Here is a 13,195-nt window from a genome sequence, read left to right as displayed (position 1 = left end):
ACACATGTGGGGTTAATTGAAGGGAGGAGAGATAAATGGCTCAGTGAGACTCGCCTTTGGAGTTCTTGAGTCTCTTGCTTTCTGATGGTCGGACCAGGCTGTAGCTGCCTTAGTCTGTTCCCTGCTTCAGCTGGCAAGGCTCACTTCCTGCAAGACATCCCTGAGGAGAAGCCAAATGGACGTACCCTGATGCAGCCCTGGGTGCTGAAGCAGCCATGTGGAGCACTGAGATGCTTACACATTCACTGACTTGGCTTTCCTCCTGCAGTCAGCATCATTTTGTCTGTTTTGTGAGTTTGAGGAGGACTTTGTGGATTGGTGTCGGACATATGGGTTAATGTTGGACTTGTGGGCTTGGGCAGCACTGGGTTTGGGATGTTTTCTTGATGTGCACTTAGCCTTTATATAAAACTCTCTCTTCTACATGAGTTCAGTAGATTTGTTTCTCTAAAGTACCCAGACTAATACACATATAAAATGTTAAAACATGGCCAATGGTCAAGTGTCTTAAACTGGATAGTAAAGGTTTCACTTGTTAGACTTCAAAGAAGTTTAATAACATATTAAAAACATGGGTCTCAAAATAAAGTTGTGGATGAGCAGTAGCACTTTCTGTTGGTTTATAACCATTGTTGTGTGTGGTAGCTTGTACAGAAACATACCCACAGCACAAGCCTGGCACTTCGTTCTTTTGTGGAGTTTGCTTTGATGAATAAAAGTAGAGGTAATGCCAGAGCCCAATGCTAACTATTCGTACAGTTTGAGAAATATTTCCTGAGTCAAAGTTGATCCAGATTTTTAAAATGAAAGAAAGTATAGCGACTCTTAGCGTGCATTAAATCTGTTCGCTTCCTTTCCCTTAGGCTTATTGGCGCTCTTGTGCCATGCTGATGGGCTGTGTCATAGAGCGGGCGTTTAAAGAGGAGTATGTGGTCAATTTGGTCAGAGCTCCAGAGGTGCCTGGTATGTATGAAAATATATATGGGCCCTCCATAGTCCTTAAAGATAATTTTAAATAAAATATTCCTACACACCGGTTGCATTTTTTAGGGGTAATTACATCCACCCTATTGATGTGAGGTGAAGAAATCATTCCCACTGCCAGTGAGTCAAATCTGACACATTGGAGGTCAACCATCAGTGAAGAGCGTTGTCTTTGAATGTGTGAAGGAGGGGAACTAGAGGTCTAGGCAGGTTGCTGGCATGAGCTGTTGGTGTTATTTTATGAGAAACACCCATGATGCTAGAAATGGGCTCCTCTGGACCGATGGAAGGTGGAAAGGTACAGGCTCTTTTCTGTGTTCTGGTTGATAATCCGTATTAACTTTGCTTTGCTAATGCAGATGCCATCGTTTTTGTTAAAGACTTTGTACATGCATATGGTAAGCACTTAATAGAAAATGAACAATGTGAATGGCAGTTTCCAAATTGGAAATACTTAATTTCATTTGAATGACATAGTCACACACCAATAAGATAGCTTTAGCAGATTGATAAAGGTTAACTGTGATAACAACTGTTACTGACAAAGATGTGACGAGAATAGTAGTATACACAATTGGGGGGAATTTGAAAATGGTATGCATTAAGTCCCTGAATGAAGAATTGTCAGGCAATTTGAAGTTGCCCTTTTCTGTTTTGTAAATCTGTGCTCTGGATCCAACCCGCTGTGCCACCAGGGCTCCCTGAACTGGCCCTACTTCAGCAAATTCTTCATCACAGTCCCCGTTTAAATCATTGAACCTTTTCTTGCATTAAAACCTGTTGCCATCACTGCCATTGAGTCAATTCTAACTCATAGTGACCCTGTCTAGGGTTTCCGAGGCTGTAAGTGTTTATGGGAGCAACAAGCCTCATCTTTCTCCCTCAGAAAACTGCGGGCCTTGTGGATAGGAAACACACACCACCAGGGCTCCTTATTCTTGCACTAAATATGTTCCATATGCACCTATTTCAACTTACCTACAGATTCTTAAAGACACAGGAACGTGTAAGCCAGGGATTGCCTGTAATTCTTTTTGGCTTATACTTTGATTAACATTAAAAGTATACCTATTTGTTTTATACTTACAAAAGAAGTTAAAGTGATAGGAATAAAGGTGATAATTAAGATATTGAATAGCCCAAACCCAAAAATAATATAAATGTGCTTATATGGGGTTTTGAATACATAAAATGTGATAAATCATTTTCAGTGGAATACTATTTAACTACTAAAAAAAATGAAATAAAACTCCTGGTACAGTTATTGTGTGATGCTGAATCGATTCTGACGCATTGCAAACCCTACAGTGATCTCGGTTTAAGATCTCCTGAAATCAAGATCTACAGCAGCATGTGGAACAGGTCATGTTTTTGAAGGGGGAAGTACATGTAACAGAAGTATTTGAAAAAAAGGCAAAAGATACTACATAGTGTTGATTTGGTAGGAATAGGAATGATGGAAAGGGAACTTAATTTTTCACCTCTACTTTATGAATCCTTTTTGCCCATGTGAATGTGCATATATATATATATTTTGGTTGCATTTTTTGAATCATTGGGAGCTCTTACAGATAATAACATTCCATAGTTATTCACATCTAGCAGTATGGTGCAGTTGCTTCCTCAGTCAGTTTCAAAAGAACTCTTTAATAACAGCGCCCCTTTACCCTCTCCCTCCCCTACGCATACATTTTTATCAAAAGAAAAGATAGTGAAGAGGTTTAGAAGATTTACAAAAGAAACATTCAGTATTTCACACCCATTTATTTATTTGTCTACTGATTATAGACTTATTGTCCCCTACCCACAGGGAGATACGTTCCACGACACTCAGTGGCTGCTGGAGACCATGCCTCGCACTAAACCCTACGTGTACTATGGTTTTTTCTCATACACACATACCTATGACAAAGTGTAATTAATAAGCACCAAAAGAGATCAATAGCAGTGATAATAAAATAGACCCATTATAACAATATACTGTAGTAAAAGTTAGATGAATATGATCCCAGCCGGGAGCTTTCACTTTGCACTTAAGGAAGTGTGACTCAGCTTCTCTGGCATATTTATATTACCAACGTCGCTACTCATGAGCTTTGGGTCAACACACACTGTGCTACCTAGCTAGCTACTAAGTGACAAAAGAGTGGGGAGTGCATACAGCGTGGATAGCTGAACAAAAGGGTGATTCACAACTTGGGGAGATTTTGATGCAGCGTGGAGATGATTTTTTTATTTTATTTAATATAAATTGTCATACAAACTTTCCATGTATTGTAGGTAACATGAATTGTTTTTGGAATTTTTCATTTAACATTTTCAATTATGGGTAACTAAAACCGTGGAATGGAATATAAAGATAAGGGGTTACTGCTTATCTTTCCTCTTTCTGTCCCTTTGGGATTGTTATGTCGAGTGACTATTTGAAATTTCTACAGTGATACTTTTCTTGGAGAAAACGTGCCTATTTTACAAAACATCAGCCTCTTGGGTGTTAACAAAGGGTGAGTTAATTTGGCGGGGAGGGAAAAGCGCTAAGAGCTCTGACGAGCTGGGTAGGGGCAGCTGTTTAATACTTGTTTATTTGGGAGACATTACTAATCCTTCATTGTTGGATTTTCAGTAATTGCTGGAGCCTTCTGCTATGATGTAGTTTTGGATCAGAGACTCGATGAATGGATGCCAACAAAAGTAAGCTCTTTAATTATGTTGGGTATTAATTTTAGTGCCTTTCTCTGTTAGAATGAAGCCTATGTTGATATCATTGGATTGTAATGCGTGTTAAGGATATTTAAAAGAACGTGTTATTGTTTGTTTTTTCACTGTAACTAAGACAGGCAGGAGAATGAATCTATTCACAATTGCATGGTCAGTTGCTTATCAGTTTTATGCTTTATTTGACTTTTTCCCAAAAGCCTTTTTTATTATTCCCTAAGATAGTGGTCGTCAGTTATTACAGTAGATGCTGGGAACCTTAGGGATGCTTTGCTCTCTTAGTTGATGTGGTGGACCTGGAACTGAGCTTCTTGGAAATCACTGCGTAAAGCATTTTAGACACTCTACAAGTTCCTTTTTAACAGGAAGTTTCCACGTGGAGAACTGTGCAGAACTGAACAAGTCAGACCACTGGTAAAGCTGCTCCTGCCCACAGCACCAAGTAGCAAGCTTCCTTTGTGAACAGCCTTCCTCCGTCATGTAAGGTGGGCTGTTATTGTGGCTTTGGGGGAGCAGTAGCAGCACCAGTTCCCAGTTGCCGTCAAGTTGGTTCTGCCTGGTGGTGACTCCTTAGGTGTCAGAGTAGAGGGTGTGCCATAGGGTTAGAGATGGCTGGTTTGGGGAAGCAGATCACCAGCACTATACAGCAGGAAAGTCTGAACCAAACTGTGTACCTTAGAGAAAGCTGGCCCTCCGAAAAAAGGATGTTGTATGGCTGATTGTATTTTATCAACTCCCCATTTCAGTGTTTCCCAAAACAGATGATTTTACAGTGGGCATCTTACAATTATAATTGATACTATTTATTTTTGGTAAATTTATGATTGTTGACATAGGAGAGATCCAGGGTTAGATTCTAGCTTTGGAATTATGTAATCGTGCGCATGTTAGTCAATATTGAGAGGAAGGGAGGGAGGAGAAAGTGGGAGGGAAAGGTCTTGTCAAATGCAGCTGCTGCTTCCTTTCGTGGCCCTGAATAGAAGAAACGAGTTTTACTTGGACTCGATGGCACTGGGTTTGAAGCGAAGACTCATTCATCAAGACTCAACTCTTGTTATCTATGACGCTGCTGCTTTTTTCTTCTTTTTAAGTTTTCTCTAATAAATGTACTAGCTAAGTACAGATTCCATGGGGTGAGTAGAAGGCTTAGAGAAAGTAGGGCAGAGTTACTTTGAAGTAACACATATATAAAACCTTGAATGTGGATTTGCTCTGCAGTAAACTGTATCTTTAAGAGTAAATGACAGTTATTTCGTGTGAAGACTTGTAATAGGAAATTCACAGAAATAGTTTGATAAAATTTTTAATGCAAAAATTATATGCACAATAGGGATTGATACTTTGTGATAACTTATAGTATAAAATTCAAATTTTTCCATTTTGGTGAAAAATAAGCACAATATCCCCATGGCTCAGTTTTCAGCCAAACACTATTGAGGGTCTTCCTTTTCTCAGACCCTCTGCTTTGTTGTTGTTAGGCGCCACGGAGTCGGTTCCAACCCATAGCAACCTGTGTGCAGCACAACGAAGCACTGCCTGGTCCTGTGCTGTCCTCACAATTGTTCCCATGCCTGAGCCCATTTGTGCACACATGGTGTCAGTTCATCTCGTTGAAGGCCTTGTCTTCCTCTTTTTCACTGTTACTCTACTTTACCCAAGCATGACGTCCTTCTCCAAAGACTGGTCTCTCCTGACAACATGTGCAGCAGTATGTATGTTATGTAAGGTGCAGTCTTGCCTGTAAGGAGTACGCTAGCCTTCCTTCTCCCAACACAGACTGTTCGTCCTTTGAGCAGTCCCTGATTCTTTGAATAGTCTTCTCCAGCACCACAATTCAAATGCACCTATTCTTCTTTGGTCTTCCTTATTCAGTGTCTAACTTTCACATGCATATGAGGCAATGGAAAGTACCATGACTTGGGTCAGGTCCACCTTGGTCCTCAAAGTAACATCCTTTCTTTTCAGTTGTTTAAATTTATGCAACAAATTTACCTAATGCAACACTTCTTTTGATCTCTTCACTGCTACTTCCATGAGCATTGATTGAGGATCCAAGCAAGTTAAAATCCTATCCATTTATCATGATGTTACTTACTGGTCCAGTTCTTTACATGGAGTTGTAATGCGTCCTGAAGGCTGCAATCCTTGGTCTTCATCAGCAAGTGCTTCAAGTCCTCCTCACTTTCAGCCAGCAAGGTTGTGTCATCTGAGCATCTCAGGTTGTTAATAAGTCTTCTAATCTTGATGCCACATTCTTTTAAATTTAATTCAGCTTCTCTGATTTGCTCAGCATTCAGACTGAAAAAGGGTAGTGAGAGGATACAACCCTGACACACACTTTTCCTGATTTTAAACCACTAGTATTCCCTTGTTATGTTCCCACGGCTGCCTCTTGATCCACGTATAGATTCCGCATGAGCATGATGTAGTGTTCTGGAATTCCTATTCTTCATAGTTTGCTATGGTCCACACAGTCAAATACCTTTGCATAATTAATGGAACACAAGTAAACACCGTTTTGGTATTCTCTGCTTTCAGCCAAGATCCACCTGACATCAGTCATTGTATCTTTTGCTCCACATCTTCTGAATGTGGCCTGGACCTCTGTCAGTTCGTTCCCTGTCAGTGAACTGCTGCAGTCATTGTTGGATGATCTTCAGCAAAAGTTTACTTACTTGCATGTGATAACAATGATATTGTTTTATTATGGGCATTCTGTTGGGTCACCTTTCTTTAGAATGAGTACAAATATGGATCTCTTCCAGTCAGTTGGCCAAGTAGCTGTCTTCCAAATTCCTTGGCATGGACAGCGAGTACTTCCAGTGATCAGCTCGTTGAAATATTTCAATTGGTATTCCAACAATTTCCATAGCCTTGTTTTTGGCTGGTGCCTTCAATGCCACTTGACTTCTTCCTTTAGACCCTCTGCTTACCAAAGGTAATGTCTTCTTCCAGGGACTGTTTCCACAACGTTATCAAAGTACATGAGACAGACTCCCACCATTTCAGTTTCCGAGGAGTATTCTGGTTGTGCTTTCTCTAAGCAGACGTGTTTGGTTTTTGGCAGGCCCGGTTAGGTTCAAGATTCTCTGCCAACACCGTAGCTCCTATGTATCAATTCTCTGCATCTTCTGCCCTCATCTCACTGTCCGGTGTTCACATGCATACGAGCTGGTTGAAAATACTGTGGCTAGGGTCAAGCACACTCAGTCTTCAAAGGGATGTCTGTGCTTTACAACTTTTTAGGGAGGCCTTGTCTAACAGATTTGTGCAGCGCAGTGTGTCGTGTGAGCTCTTGACGGCTGCTTCTGTGGGCACTGATTGGGGATCCAAGTTAAGATCCTTGACAAAGTCAGTCTCTTCCCTATTAAATCGTGACTTTGTCTACTGGTCCAGTTGTGAGAATTTTTTATTTCTTTACCCTGAGTTAGAATCCATATTGAAGACTCTAGTTTTTGCTCTTCACCAGTAAGTGCTTCAAATTCTCCTTGCTTTCAGCAAGCAAGGCTGTGTCAGTTGCGTTTTCAGAGTTTTAATGAATCTTTCTTCAGTCTCAATGCTGTGTGATTCTCAGATTATTTTCTCAGCGTAGCGATTGAACATGTATGGTCAACTCTGATGCACGTTTCCTGATTTTAATGTCTGGACTGTTTCCTTGTTCCATTTGAACGACTGCCTCTTGGTCTGTCTAAGGTTTTACAACTAAGTGAATTAAGTGTTCTGGAATTCTCATTCTTTCGTTGTTATCCATAGTTATGATCCACACAGGTGAACACCTTTGCAGAATCAAAGCCAAGCACCAGATAAGTGTGTGGGTGAATAATAACACTAGGGAAGTACCCACTCCTTAGAACAATGAACCATTCAAGATCAAAAAGGCAGCATTTGACCACGACAGAATTCAGAAGGTAGTAAGAGTTAAGGCTGGAAATGGGAAAAACAGGAAGTGGGATAAGTGATGTTACATTGTGAGGTTTGCAACCAGTGACAAGGTGTATATGAATTGTTGAATGAAAGACTGATTTACTTTGTAAATCTTTGCCCAATTCATCATAAAAAGTTGAAAATAAATAATATGTACACACAACAAAACATACATTCTTAACAACAGTTTGTACATGTTTAGTTGTATTACATACTTTGCATTGTGGCACTGTTCTGACTAGCTCTGCCCATATTGGTTCCCCCGCCTCCACCCCTACTCTCTGCCTCTCATGGTTTTCGCTTGTCCATTGGAGTTGCCTTTGCCAGTTGAAAAGGAGCCTTGGGAGTCGAGTGGATTAAATATTGGGTTGTTAACTGAAAGATTGGCAGTTCCAGATCACTCCTAGTCTCCAGGAGGAAGCTGCGGCCATCTGCTTCTGTGAAGATTTGCAGCCTGGGAAACCCTAAGGGACGGTTCCACTCTGCCTCAGAGGGTTGCCACAAGTTGGAATCAACTTGATGTTATTGGCTCTGGCAATTTGCTTTCTTTTTTTTTTTTTTATTTGGCAATTTGCTTTCAACATAGATAATTCTTTAAAAGAGCACAATGGTCTCGGAAAACATGTGATTGAGTTGAACTGCGAAACTGACTTCCAAGCCAGTTTCTGGTCAGGGTTGAAAAGTTACTTTCAGGCAGGAGACATGGGGTTCTGCGGGGCTCAGCGTGTCCAGTGAGGGTGGATCTCAGAAGAATTTGAAGCTCTGTAAACATTTTCCCTTTTTTGATGAAGAGACATCTGCTGAGTTCTTGATGAAATGTTTAATAACGGTAGCTGGTAGCTGGAGCAGTGCCGCTGTTCCCCACCCCCGAAAAAAGGCCCAGATCCACTGCCATCGAGTCAGTTCTGACTCATGGCCAGCTACCGCCGCTATTCTGGTGTCATGGCGTCAGTGAGACCTGCAGTCCATGTCCTTGTCCTGTGGGTCTCCCTCTTTTTGTTGCTCCAGGCTCAATCATAGTTGTTTTTTTTATTGAAACATTCATAAACAATGTATAAAACTGACATTTTTATTAAATAGGGCTATAGAGGGGGGGATATATGTTATATTTTGGACAGGGCCAGTATGATATTTACATTTTATAGTGAAACTTTCTGGATCATGTAAATTATATTCCCACTTACTATAAAAACTTATAATGTTAACACAATTTTTGGTGTGTGTTGCTGCTTATTTAACATTTCTACTTGTCACACCATAGTTTTAATAAGCACACCACTATATTATTTGCACGAAATGCTCTTTTAACAGTGTAATTGGATTAACTTTGAGTATTGTTACTCAGGGAGGCTGACATCTTAATCACAAGTATGTCATGTATAGAATTGGGCCAGAATACAAACTTTGTATTTTATGGTCCAAACTAGTAATTTTCTCTCCTTATATATTTGAGACTGGAACCCTGGTGGCATAGTGGGTTATGTGTTGGGCTATTAACCACGGGTCAGCAGTTTGAAGCCACTAGCTTCTCCTCTGGAGAAAGATGAGACTTTCCTACTTCTATAAACATTTACAGTCTTAAAACCCCACAGGAACAGTTCTGTTCTTCCCTGTAGGGTCTCTCTTAGTAATCTCATCTAATTTATGGAGAAATACTTTGAAGTAATGTGCTCTTAAGACCAATCTTTTCATTTTTTTTAAGGAGAACCTGCGTTCCTTCACAAGAGATGCTCAAACTTTAATTTATAAAGATCTTCCCTTTGAAACTTTGGAAGTTGATGCAAAAGTAGCATTAGAAATATTTCGGCACAACAAGTAAGTGTTAGTTTCCTTTGAACCAATAGTATGGCTCAAGATTATATTTAATAAAATAAGTTCAGCTTTTGAAAATTCCTATATTGGATTTACATATGCCACTGTTTTATTTTCAGCTCTAAAGTATTTTTTTTCTGTCCCCACTGTTTAACTTTTATTCCCCTAATTTTGCTTATTTTACTGAGAAGAACATTGTCACCAAACTGTTTGATTTCTGCATTTGTTAGGCCAAATATCTCCACTTGGCCTTAACTGTCTTTCCTCTTAACATGCATTAAGAAACTTACTTTGTAAAAGGAAATAGAGGAAAGAACTAGGAAGCAAAGGGCATTTATAGAGGTCTAAATACAGGCATGTACATATGTAATTACATTTCTATAGGATGGTGGGGAAATAGATCTACGTGCATATATTTATAGGTTTAGTATTAAGGCAGCAGATGGACATTGGACCTCCACTCAAGTACTTACTCAATGCAAGAACACTTTGTTCTATCAAATTGGCATTCCATGATGCACACCTTCCTGACACGATCGCTGAAGACAAATGTGTGCAGAAGCAAATGTGGTGAAGAACAGCTGATGGTGCCTGCCTATCAAAAGATATAGCATCTGGGGTCTTAAAGGCTTGCAGGTAAACAAGCAGCCATCTAGCTCAGAAGCAACAAAGCCCACATAGAAGAAACATACCATCCTGTGTGATCACGAGGTGTCGAAGGGATCAGGTATCAGGCATCAAAGAACAAAAAATCATATCATTGTAAATGAGGGGGAGTACAGAGTGGAGACCCAAAGCCCATCTGTAGGCAACTGGACACCCCCTTACAGAAGGGTCGTAAGGAGGAGACGAGTCAGTCAGGGTGCAGGATATCTACGATGAAACATACAACTTTCCTCTAGTTCTTAAATGTTTCCTCCAGTTCTTACATGCTTCCTTCCCCCACTGTCATGATCCCAATTCTACCTTACAAATCTGGCTAGACCAGAGGATGTACACTGGTACAGATAGGAACTGGAAACACAGGGAATCCAGGACAGCTATCCCTTCAGGACCAGTGGTGAGAGTGGTGATACCGGGAGGGTGGAGGGAAGGTGCGGTAGAAAGGGGGAACCTATTACAAGGATCTACATATAACCTCCTCCCTGGGGGATGGACAACAGAAAAGTGGTTGAATAGAGACCGTTGGACAGTGTAAGATATGACAAAATAATAATAATTTACAAATTTTCAAGGGTTCATGAGGGAGGTGGGAGCGGGGAGTGGGGGAAATGAGCTGATATCAAGGGCTCAAGTAGAAAGCAAATGTTTTGAGAATGATGATAGCAACAAATGTACAAATGTGCTTGACAAGTATGTATGGATTATAAGAGTTGTACTAGTCCCCAATAAAATGATTAAAAAACAAACAAACTTACTTTGTATGCTTGGCAGCCTTCCCCTGCCATCCTGCCATTCTTTGAATGACAAAGGCAAGATTGAAAATGCAAGCAGTTTTGAAGCTGATGTAGTATGATTACGTGCTAGGTCTTAAGTCTTTTGCATGTAAATGAATCAGTTGGTAGGTTTTCCTTTTAACATTTTAAATACTGTGTAGCATCCCAGTTTCCTCTTCCACTCAGGGAACTTCACCTCTACTAATTGTATATGCTAGTCAATTTTAATATCAAACTAATTGAAAATTAGAACTAATTAGAAAGAGGAATCTGCTGCAAAAATTATAACATAACTATATCTAGAAGTCAAAGTATGCATTCACAAATTGTGAGCATTTATAAATTACAGTTTAAGTATGTAGAAATTCAGTTACACATTTTCATAGGTATAGTTTATTATACAGAGGTTCTTGTGTTAATCCACAAAATCCATCCTTTAGCTCAGTAGTTCTCATCCTTCTTAATGCCGTGACCCTTTAATACAGTTCCTCATGTTGTGGTGACCCCCAAACATAAAATTATTTTCGTTGCTACTTCATAACTGTAATTTTGCTACTGAACTGGGCAACCCCGATTTGACCCCCAAAGGGGTTGCAACCCACAGGTTGAGAACCGCTGCTCTAGCTTATCATTTATCAAATGGATATCCTTCAGAGTGATCTTATGCAAGACATCATTTGGTATACTGAAAAAGTTGTGTTTAGCTAAGTGTGGAGAACTGTCATAAATAAATTTAATCATTTTTTAGTGTACTGATACACACTATATCCAAAGTGCATATAGAAAGTAATATATTTCAATTGCATATGCCTAGGGCACCTTTTTCTTATATTATTAAAAATATTTTTTTAATGTAGATCAAATGTTGAAATAACAGTGAGGCTATAGTAGTGGTTACATGTTGAGCTGCAAACCACATGGTCAGCAGTTCAAAACCACCAGCTGTTCTGCAGGAAAGGCTGGCTTTCAACTCCTGTAGAGAGTTACAGTCTCGGAAGCTTAGAAGGGCAGTCCTACCCTCTCCATAGGGTCACTGTGAGTTAGAATCAGCTTGACAGCCGTGAGTTTGGTTTGGCTTTATGAAGGGTCTTAAAGAACCCTGGTGTCATAGTGGGTTATATTTAGGGCTTTTAGCTGCAAGGTCAGCAGTTCAAACCCATCTGGTGAAAGATAAAGGGTATGTGCTACAATAAAGATTTACAGCCTCAGAAACCCACAGGGGCTGTTGTGCATTGCCCAGTAGGTTCGCTGTGAGTCGGAATCTACTCAGTGGCATTGAGTTTATGAAGGGGCTTGGATAAGCTCATGCTTGGGACTGTGAGGGTATAAAGTACTTGTGGATCAGCCTAGAACATGGTCAGAAGGGTCTTGGATGTCCAGTTTGGGACTCCAGAGGCATGTGGATTAGAGGCAGGAATATAGGGGACCTAAATGTGTTAATTAAAGTTGTACACATCAAGTAGCTAGCCCAGGAGAAAGAAGATTGGCAGAGTGGTAGAATGCATGTGAGAGGGTGTAATAGAAGCCTATGGAAAACGAGTGGTGGTGGGCAGTGAAAAGGAAATGAAGGACCAAAAATATACATTCGGGTGGCACCAAGGAGGTACCTGTCTATTGCTTTGGTGGGTAGAGGCATGGGCTGGGGCAGACTGAAAAGAGACAAGTGGGTGGAAAGCAAGAAGGGGAAGCCAAGTATAGACTGCATTTTTGCAGAAGTATGGCTGAAGAGGAAGTGAAAAAAGGTAACTTTAAATAGCTTTTTGTTTGTTTTTCTTTGTTGCTTCTCAGGTACAAAATAGGTTTCATAGAAGAGAAAGCATCTGAGAACCCCGAGAGAATAGTCAAGTTACACAGGTCAGCAAAACTAAAACGTCAGTCCCTGTTCAAATTCATAGCAAGACTTAATTATTAATTAGCCTTTTTGTTACCTAAATGAATTGTTCAATGGAAATAGATGATTTTGTACTTTATTTTGTTAAGCTTATTACTTTACTTTTTATTCTTTTCAGTGTTTTAATATTGAGGACATTGGTGGTTTTAAAATTATTTTCAGTCATTTTTTCTATTCCGCATTGTTATTTTTATTTCTGCAATGCAAGAACTGAAAACCATGAATAAACTTTCTACTTTGAGAGCTATTTTAATTTTCAAATGGCATAGCATTCATTGTTAAGAATTGGACATGATAGTTCATGTGTGTACAGAAATCTGAATGGCTAATTAGTTACTGTGTATAAGCATAAATTAAGCAGAATATGCTTTTCTGAGGTAGGGATGAGAAAGACACCTGTGCTGCTGATATTCTGCCATGGAGAACAGCCCCC

At 39.9% G+C, this 13,195-nt stretch overlaps 1 protein-coding gene across 3 annotated transcripts in view; it reads left to right on the top strand.

Moving 5' to 3' along the window:
* MRPL39 (mitochondrial ribosomal protein L39) overlaps positions 1-13,195 on the top strand; it is a 30,276-nt gene that overhangs the window by 9,992 nt on the left and 7,089 nt on the right. For 2 of the 3 annotated variants that reach the window (XM_004713083.2, XM_045284918.1), the window contains exons 4-7: positions 864-963; positions 3,608-3,675; positions 9,326-9,438; positions 12,660-12,725. In XM_004713083.2, the coding sequence (XP_004713140.1) occupies positions 864-963; positions 3,608-3,675; positions 9,326-9,438; positions 12,660-12,725 (347 nt within the window). The remainder of the gene's footprint in view (positions 1-863; positions 964-3,607; positions 3,676-9,325; positions 9,439-12,659; positions 12,726-13,195) is intronic. The other variant, XM_045284919.1, reaches the window with a different exon arrangement.

This window comes from Echinops telfairi, unplaced genomic scaffold (genome assembly GCF_000313985.2).
Source record: "Echinops telfairi isolate 266 unplaced genomic scaffold, ASM31398v2 ScPeMD7_7469;HRSCAF=8507_0, whole genome shotgun sequence".
NCBI classification, from domain to species: Eukaryota; Metazoa; Chordata; class Mammalia; order Afrosoricida; family Tenrecidae; genus Echinops; species Echinops telfairi.
Note: the sequence above shows the minus strand (reverse complement) of the source record. Positions and strands in the feature narration are given on the sequence as shown.